At 38.1% G+C, this 9,233-nt stretch overlaps 1 protein-coding gene across 1 annotated transcript; it reads left to right on the top strand.

Moving 5' to 3' along the window:
• The first annotated feature begins 5,024 nt into the window (after window positions 1–5,024).
• Window positions 5,025–8,153, top strand: hapln3 (hyaluronan and proteoglycan link protein 3). The gene is made up of 5 exons (XM_077210758.1): window positions 5,025–5,209; window positions 5,652–5,833; window positions 6,157–6,528; window positions 6,664–6,966; window positions 7,344–8,153. The coding sequence occupies exons 2-5, from the start codon at window positions 5,695–5,697 to the stop codon at window positions 7,628–7,630; spliced, it is 1,101 nt and encodes a 366-aa protein (XP_077066873.1). The 5' UTR covers window positions 5,025–5,209; window positions 5,652–5,694; the 3' UTR covers window positions 7,631–8,153.
• The last annotated feature ends 1,080 nt before the right edge of the window (window positions 8,154–9,233 follow it).

Genomic DNA, 9,233 nt, shown 5'->3' on the forward strand with positions numbered 1-9,233 from the left:
GATTTGAGGATTTTATGACATTATTATTAATACAATTATTTTAACAATAAATGTAATATTTTATTTGATCGTTTAAGAAAATGATTTGAGGATTTTATGACATTATTATGTGTTTTGATGATTGACTGGGGATATACTAATAGCTGCTCTATAGAGGCTTAAAGCAGGAAGGCAGGAGAGAATCAAGTGATAGTCTAAAGAATGGCAGGAAAACCGCAGCACCCGATGGGCAAAGCCAGGAAGGATTCTTTTCTGGAAAAACAAAGCTATTTTGGATGATGTATTGTGGCAAATATTTTGTCAGGAGCAAACTTTCTTTGCTTTCTAATAACATCTCTACAAAGGAAATCGCGCCTCGTCCGCCTCATTGCTTGACAAGTTTATGAGGGGTTGTAAATTGGGTCAACATTTTTAAAATTCACCCTCAATGTCAAAATCATCAGCAAAAACACAAGAATTTTTAAAAAGTTTTACTGGAAGCTTGTTTGATGGAAACTGCCAAAATAAATCAAAAACCCACAAAACTGTGTGGCTGAATTCCTTTCATTCACATGCATATAGTCATTTGGCAAGGACAAAAAAGACGTTTGGAGGCACGTACATGTTTTGTTCAAGGCCTCTCAACGCAATTATTCACAAGGATCACAACCCCTAAGTGATTCCCTTTTAAAGAAAAAAAATAATCTAAATAGATATTGATTCTACTGATTCTACACCATGCCTATCATTTTGACCCTCATGTAAAAAATAACAACACTATTGTTAAAAAAGAAAGAAATTAATGCTTTTATTTAGCAAGGACACAAAAGATTTAGATTTCATATAGATGTTCTTTTTGATCATTCTATTCATGAAATACTAATAACAAAAATGCATTAAGCAGCACAATTATTTTTAGAATTTATTAGAATGATTTGCACAATGTAATTATTGACATTTAAAAACTTAATTTGTCTGATGTAGCGTTTAAAATCCTGATCATCCTGTTTTTCTAATAAAATGAAGAAAGTTTTTCTCTGGCAGGCTGTAGTAACTAAGACTGACAAGTGCGTCAGGAGAATCTGAAACATTTAAATCCAGCCATTTTCAACCTATTCATTTTGGGCAAACAATTAGAGTTCAATGTCCTTCCCGAAGATAGCTGCCAAATTCATGCTTCTGTGAAGCCCACAGCAACTCAGAGGCTCTTGGCGTTCCTTGCCTTAGGCGAGGGCTTTCATCTTGGTTGTGAGACTAATTGACGGGGGATCTTCAAATGCATCGCTAATGTTCAGAGCATTTGTAAGAGAGGCAATGTAAATCTGCTCCCTCTCTTTTACCGTCTTTTAAGGTGTTAAGGTGTGGGGAAAAAAGGTCCGTCGTCCGTTACTAGTGTACGAAACTCACACAGAAGTCACTTCAAACCAAGCTTCTGAGCTATCAGAGACGTCTATTTGATGTCTGCATTTACATCTGCAATATGTCTCTAAGACTTTTCCTGATAGATGTTAAATAGACATTTAGAAAACGTCTCTAGATTTTTATGATTTAGAATATATGTAAAACTGCTTTTTCTAAGATGTTTATCAGATGTTTGTACACAACAGATGTTTTCGAGATTAAGCACTCTTTAGCAGACATTTTAGGGACGTACCTGTGCCATCTGGGATTATTTTGGAATGTTCTCTGAACATTCGAACAGTTTTTTCGGTTATTCAATGTCGTTTGGTAAACATTATGGGTGTTACTTTTTGAATGTTCTCTGGACGTTCTGAAACAAGTAGTATCAATGGGGGGAAAAAAGACGTATTACTATGTTTCCAGAAAAAAACATTCCATGAACAATGTATATAAATAATGTTTTTGTGCTAATGTTTTGAGAACATTAAAAACCAGATGATTACAAAAGAACATTCTATTCTACCAGCTTTCTTCCTACTTACAGGAAAATTGTGTTTTGGATAAATATCAGTCTCATTTCAGATCACAACACAGTACAGAGTCTGCACTGCTTAAAGTTTTAAATGACTTATTTCTGTTTGTCGACTCTGGTAAACGTGCTGTTTTAATTCTGCTGGATCTTAGCGCGGCATTTGACACTCTCGATCATGGTATTCTTTTAATTGGTTTACAGCAAATCGGAATCCAAGGTTGTGTTTTGAATTGGTTTGCTTCATATTTAAAGGATCGAACCTTCTCAGTAGAGACAGGCAATTATTTATCACCTCGTGCACCAGTTTCATATGGGGTTCCGCAGGGCTCGATCCTGGGTCCTGTTTTATTTTCCTTATACATGCTTCCGCTGTATACTATTTTTACCAAGTATAATGTATCATACCACTGCTACGCAGATGATACTCAGTGTTATGTTCCTTTACATCCAAAGGATGATTCTAGCTTGCAGTGTTTATTTGATAAATAATATTTATCAAAATATTGATAAATATTTATCAAAATATACGGTCCCTTCTGTCACGTCTTCAACTGGTCCAAAATGCTGCTGCTAGATTGCTAACAGGAACACGGAAAAGAGAACATATTTCGCCAGTATTGTTCTCTCTCCATTGGCTTTCAGTTAAACATCGTATTGAGTTTAAAACACTGTTATTTGTTTATAAGGGATTGCATGGACTGGGTCCTTCATACATCTCTGATCTCCTTTTGGCCCACCATAATGCTTTTAGAAATCTCAGGTCTACCAGTAGTCTACAGCTGACTGTTCCAAGGACACGTCTAAAATTAAAAGGAGATCGTACCTTTTCAGTGGCCGCTCCACAGCTTTGGAACAATCTGCCATATATATAAGGCTGCACCTACATACATTGATTTTAAATCGTTGCTTAAAACCCACTTATTTACTGCTGCTGATGGTCACAAGCGGCTGTAGTGGTATTGTATTGTTTTGTGCATTGTTTATCTGTTGTTTTTCTGTTTTTATGGATATCTGTTTACACTTGTACAGCACTTTGGCCAACAGCTGTTGTTTTTAAATGTGCTCTATAAATAAATATGACTGACTGACTGACTATTAATGTTAGTGGAAGAACTTTTGTTTATAACTTTGAGAGAATCTTGCCAGAACGTTCTAAGGATGTTCCCTTTTAACGGAGTTTCTGTTGGTCAAAGGGGCGAATTCGTCTCAGGCGACGTTCCCGATTACATGAATTCATATGCATATTATTTTGCAAAGCGTAAGTTAGCTAATTAATTATTTTTTATCTTAATTACTTTTTTATTCTAAGCTATGTGAGACTTCTCATTCATTAGTTGGTAAATAACTAGAAAGGTATACGGGCACATTTACCATTGTACGGGTGGACACGTTTACACGACAATGATGTACTAAAAAAAATTTTGTGCGTTTTTCGCGTAGTACAGATAATGTTGTCAAAATGATCTCTGTTCACATGGATCTTCGAAAACTACTAAAAACGAGTATTGTGCACGCCAGGCCAGTAATTGGCGATGTCATGAATGCACCTATAGACAGAACACATAATATGCGTGCACATGATGTCACTGTTTTCACAAATTCACGTTTTTGTAGTTTACACGGAAACAATGATGGCATCGGGTTTTTTTAAACTTGCACTTTGAAACCTGTTTTCAGGCCCTCAAAACTCCTTGGTCCTATAAATGAATGGCCAAATCACATTAAAAAAATCATGTAACAACCCCCCAGTCTTTCCAAAAGGTGATCGAGAGTTTCGCGTGAAGGCGAATTCGCCATGCTAACTAAAGGCCCTTTAACACCAAGAACGATAACGATAACTAGCGTCCACACCAATGCACGATATCGTTCAGTTTTTTTCGTGCTGCAGTTCTATCATCTGCCGCTTTAAATTCTCACGCTCTTTAAAAGAGTTAGATTTTGATTGGCTGTCAAAGTTTTTATCGTTCATCAGAAGAAGAAGAATCAAAATTTGCGCTACTACAAAGTGTTTAAAATTATGACAATAGATTAAAACAATATAAGAAATACCAGTTGGAAATATCAAGAAGCTAAAGACACTAGAAGCTGGTTCTTTCTTTAAAAATAAGGTGGATTGAGATACTGGATTTTGTCAGTGACAATTCGCTGAACTACGCTAAGTATGACTGAAAAAGAGAAAGGGATAGAAAAAGGGCAGTGCGATGTGGTACATTTAGGGGTCACAATAATGAGCAATGCTGTCAGTACAACATCCTGGTCCCTCCAAAGGCCGCCTAACAGTCCTTTCCTCTTTAAAATTTGCTCTTTAGGTTTCACATCAACTGTAGCCTCAAGGAAAAATAAACTAAATAACAAGGAAAAAAGGTCAGAATTTAGGGGAAGAGATAAAAGATGAACACCTCTGGCTGCTGGACAGAGGTGTGCTGACAGAGAACAACAAACTTTTGAATCCCTGGTGGTCACGAGTAAGAGGAAAATTTCACATCTGCAAGGCTGGATACTTTCCTCTGCTATTGACTTTGGAAAATTAGCACACTTTGGAAGCTTTGCTGAGGAGAAGTGGAATTTTAACCACTGACTTTCCCATGGTAATCTTTTTTGAGACCTCGGTCAAAGGTCAGCAGTCATGCTTCTGGTGTGTAATTTCATAAGCATTGGCGATTTTTGTTGTATTCCTGTTTCATTATTGTTAATGTCTGTGAATATATTTTAACTCTACAGGTTTTAAGGTTATTTTTTAACCTAAAAGGGGATACTTTATAACACTCTGCGCATAAGGAATGTAAAAAAAAACAAATAGGTATGCAACAATGTGACTCTATTATTACCAACTGTGTTATTAGGCCAGGCATTGGCCTCTGGGGCCAATAAGAATTGTTGTTTTTTGCGACAAATTCACGTAACAAGAGACATGGGTGGAATATATTCTCGCTGGCACCAAGCACAAGCTCCAGTTCCAGTTTTGGGAAATTATCAAATTATACCAAATATAATTATTTGGGTAATTTTACACACCTTATGCTGTAAAATTATACCGTGATGATGGACGGCAGCCCTCGCTTCCTTTGTAGACCCCACAATTATTATTGTACGCGAGCTGGAGAACTTCAAAAGAGATGCCTGAGTGACGTCACATCACGGTTCCACAATATTATTATTACAGAGAGAGAGAGAGAGAGAGAGAGAGAGAGAGAGAGAGAGAGAGAGAGAGAGAGCAAGCGAGCTCTATTATCCCTCACCTCGGACGATGAACAGAGTAGTTGTAGCAAAAGGAGCCTGAGGAAGTATTTTACATTGGTAAGTTGTGAAAATTCTTTTATTATTTAATAAATGTGCATGTTAGCAGATCCTTTGAATGCTGATTTTAACTAGCCTATAATGCAATAAACGCATGCTTCGATTATGACTTCAAATCTTTGTTAACTACAATATCTTTAAGTTTGACTATTGTGAACTAAGTTTAACTAAAGGTAACTACTTATGTCTCTTGATGTAGACTATAGCTAGTTGTATCTTTTTGACTTTTGTTTCTGCAATCGTCTATTAAGCAGCAATTATGCAGTTCTTGTTGTGCGCTAACTGTATGACTATCAGTTATGGCGAGCAAATCAAATTCTTTTTTAAAATAAATCAGACTTTTAAAGTAGGCTACTAAAAGATAAATATATGTTGCGTTAGGCTTGTTTGATGAACTAATTTCTGATCTTTATACACATCTTGACTTGTCTTAAAATGTAAGGACCCTGTTGGAAATCTGTGGGATACAGGGGAACACCGTGAATATGTGGATTTTACGCCATCTGCTGGTTTTTCTTATGCACCTGATCCTCGGAAGCTTTGCACAGCGATACTCCAATGGCTATTATTATCACGACATTGTTAATGGAAATGGAAATGGAAATGGCAATGCAAATAAGGAGAGTAAGTTGATTTATTTATGAGTTGCCCTTGATATTTTCACGTGTTTTCAAGTGTGCGAAATAACAAACCAGCTACCAAGTTCCAAAAGCTAGAACTGCTATAAAGATTTTGTATTAATTGTTTAAAATTGAAGATCAAACATTTGCCATATCCTAAATTCAGTGTAACTTATAATTAATTTTATTTTTAATATAGACATTTAGGGTGGTTTATGCCATAGATAGATAGATAGATAGATAGATAGATAGATAGATAGATAGATAGATAGATAGATATTTAGGCCTAATCATTTTGTTGTTTATGTCTTTGTTTTTTTTTTTAAGTATACTTCCACAAGATCCGTCTTCACGTTGAATCTCCTGAGTCTTTTGTGTCAGCTGTTCAGGGCAGTAATGTCACGCTGCCCTGTCATTACCGCTACGAGCCCGCGCTCAGTGCGCCCCGCAGAACACGGGTCAAGTGGTTCTGGCTGCCCGTAAACGGCGGAGGGCAGGAACTTGACGTCATGGTGGCCATCGGCACACGTCACCGGAGTTACGGAGACTTCAAAGGACGCGTGCGGCTCCGCCGGAGCATCCCGGGCGATGCGTCCCTCGTCATCAACCCGATACAGTCCGACGATACCGGCCGTTACCGGTGTGAAATTATTGATGGTCTCGAGGACGAGAGCGTGACTGTACAGCTTAAGTTTCGAGGTGCGTCATGAGCTCAGTCTGCATTACCTAAACATAATAATTTTATTTTATTATTTTGTGCGATATTATTTTTTATTAATTATACAGTAGGCCTACAGTTTCTTCAGTGGTGCATTGTTCTCTTGTGCTCCACAGGTGTGGTGTTCCCCTACTTCTCCCCTAGGGGGCGGTATCTGATGAACTTTCATGAGGCTAAGGAGGCATGCGAGAAGCAAGATGCACACCTGGCTACCTTTGAGCAGCTCTTCGCTGCTTGGCAGGAAGGTCTGGACTGGTGTAACGCTGGGTGGCTCGTTGATGGGACGGCACAATATCCTGTCTCAGTGCCACGAGAGGCTTGTGGCGGCACCGAGCTGGCACCTGGTGTACGGAGCTATGGCGTTCGAGACAAAAGTCTGGACCGGTTTGATGCTTTCTGCTTCACCTCGTCCATTAGAGGTAAAAATGTTGTAGTATATTTACACTGAAAAGTGGAGTTTTTCTATAGCGTTATATAAGATTGCATAACTTCATCCAGTTTTGGCTTAGGCTACATGTGTTTCCATGGAAATGTTATAAATGTTTAAAAATGATAAATGTTAAAAAATTTTGGGTCAACCTGCTAACAAGGATTATTAATAAAATGGCCTTCTTCCCAATTTTTAATCAGTCATGCATATATTTTAAAGCTGTGTGCCTTGATATGCCAGTTATATTTTGCTTCTGCAGTCTATCTGGGGTCAGTTATTGGCATTCAATTCTGAGGTGAGGTCATATTTGTATAAGTCACCAAATGAGGTTATGACAAGTTACCTTACGTCTTTCTTCAAATTCAGGAGAGGTCTACTTCTTGCAACATCCTATCCAACTAAATTTCACTGAAGCGGTGGAGGCCTGTCAGAACGATGGAGGCCACATTGCTAAAGTTGGCCAGTTATACGCAGCATGGAGGTTTGTGGGATTTGACCAGTGTGATGCGGGCTGGTTGGCTGACGGTAGTGTACGTTACCCAATCGTCCAACCCAGGGTGAACTGTGGTACATCAGAACCAGGTGTGCGCACCTTTGGCTTCCCTCCAAAGCATTTGAAACATGGCGTGTATTGCTACAAAGTCCGCTGGTAAACTGTACAATTCATTTCAAATGTATAAACACTTCTGTGAAAACCACAATGAACAGTTTAGTACTTCTTTTTCTACACTACTGATATTCAAATCATAATAATGTGTTTGTATTGTGTCTTGATTTGATTTGAAATGTCTTGGAATTCCCCTAAATATTATACTGTGTGGTAAAACTACATTCCCAGTGCTGGTTTGGATATTTACACATGAAAACTTAAACAAAAACGAAGGTTAAAACTAACTCGCTTTGTGTGGTTATACATTTCATTCAATATAGGCCTAGTTCTTCAATGTTTTCTTTAGGGTTAATGCCTGAAGTTTGTGGTGGGTCTTTTTAAAAAATGCTTTTATGGTTTGATTTCTTGAATTATTTAGCATTTTAATGCAAAAAAAATAATAAAAATCTCAGTTAGTCTGTGCCATCTGCTGGTATTACATTTGTATGCATGACTTCTTACTATTATATGAGACGTCGTCATCCGAAAAGCCAAATGTCTTGCCAATAAATTGTTTTACCCAACAAGTATTCTGTATGTGTTTACTAACAGTCATTTCAAATGTCCAGACCACCCTATAAATCACGTAGACAGACAGACAAGGCCTGTTTGTTTTTTGGAATAAATCATCCTTGTCCCGTCCTCTGTATGACGTTTGGGTATTTTCTTATCCTGACCAACAGGGGGCGCGCTAAAATGAGTCAGCGGTTTCGCCCAGAGAACTAAAACAAACAACAACGCTGAGTTAGAGCAAACCGCCGACATCATTCATAACTGTGTCACTGTTTAACAAATACGGGAGAGGGTATGATTATCCCACCCTTATTTCCACAGAATTTCAGGATGCTTTGGCGTCAAAGTTGTGCCTTATTTACACCTGCTTCCCAAACATGGATGGAGGGCGGGGGAGGCACATGAAAACCCAGCAGTGTTCCTCAGTCTTGCTTTTTCACTCTGTTAACTGCACATAAAGATGCACAGTGTTAGGTAAGAGAGGTGTATTCATCAGCTTTTAGGGTTTTCTTTTCCCTTGAGAAAATGTCATAGGCACAGTGTTGTTTGCCGTATAATTGAGGTCTTGTGTGTTGAGTAATGTTGGGCATGTCCACATGAACTGTTTTGACCCGTGTCTCATCAATACTTTAAAGCTGCAGTCGGGAGTTTTGAGAAAATGTTGACTTACGTCCGTTTCACACATACTCCGTGTGCAGTGCGTATGCGGTGCGTGTTGCGTTGCGTATGCGGTACAGGAGCAGCACACGCTATAGTGCTTTCACATATGCTGCGTTTGCAGTGCAGTGCGTAACTGATCCGCGGCTGGACCACAAACACATAGGCTACTCACTATTTTTATTTCAAATCCAGAAGTAATGCAGCAACTTTTATACAAAAAAAAGTTGTCAGCATTGCGATTCTCTTTGTATACAAACTTGAATGGACGTATGCACGTTTAAACACAATTTAAACAACATAGGCCTATAATTCCATGCATTACTTCTAAATACCGTATATTAAGTTGCTCAAGTAAGTGGTGAAATATTTAACCATGTAGCCTACTTATATTAAAATCGCAAACATTTTAAATTAAAACTTAAAATTGACAAAAA

Source organism: Siphateles boraxobius, unplaced genomic scaffold (assembly GCF_051911475.1).
Source record: "Siphateles boraxobius isolate OS27281-9 unplaced genomic scaffold, OSU_SipBor_1 65, whole genome shotgun sequence".
Taxonomy (NCBI): Eukaryota; Metazoa; Chordata; class Actinopteri; order Cypriniformes; family Leuciscidae; genus Siphateles; species Siphateles boraxobius.

Coding starts and splice junctions, on each gene's coding strand:
- hapln3 (XM_077210758.1), top strand. CDS start 5,695: ATGTGGATTTTACGCCATCTGCTGGTTTTTCTTATGCACCTGATCCTC. Junction 5,834..6,156: donor TGGCAATGCAAATAAGGAGA/GTAAGTTGATTT, acceptor TTTTTTTTTAAG/TATACTTCCACAAGATCCGT. Junction 6,967..7,343: donor CTTCACCTCGTCCATTAGAG/GTAAAAATGTTG, acceptor CTTCAAATTCAG/GAGAGGTCTACTTCTTGCAA.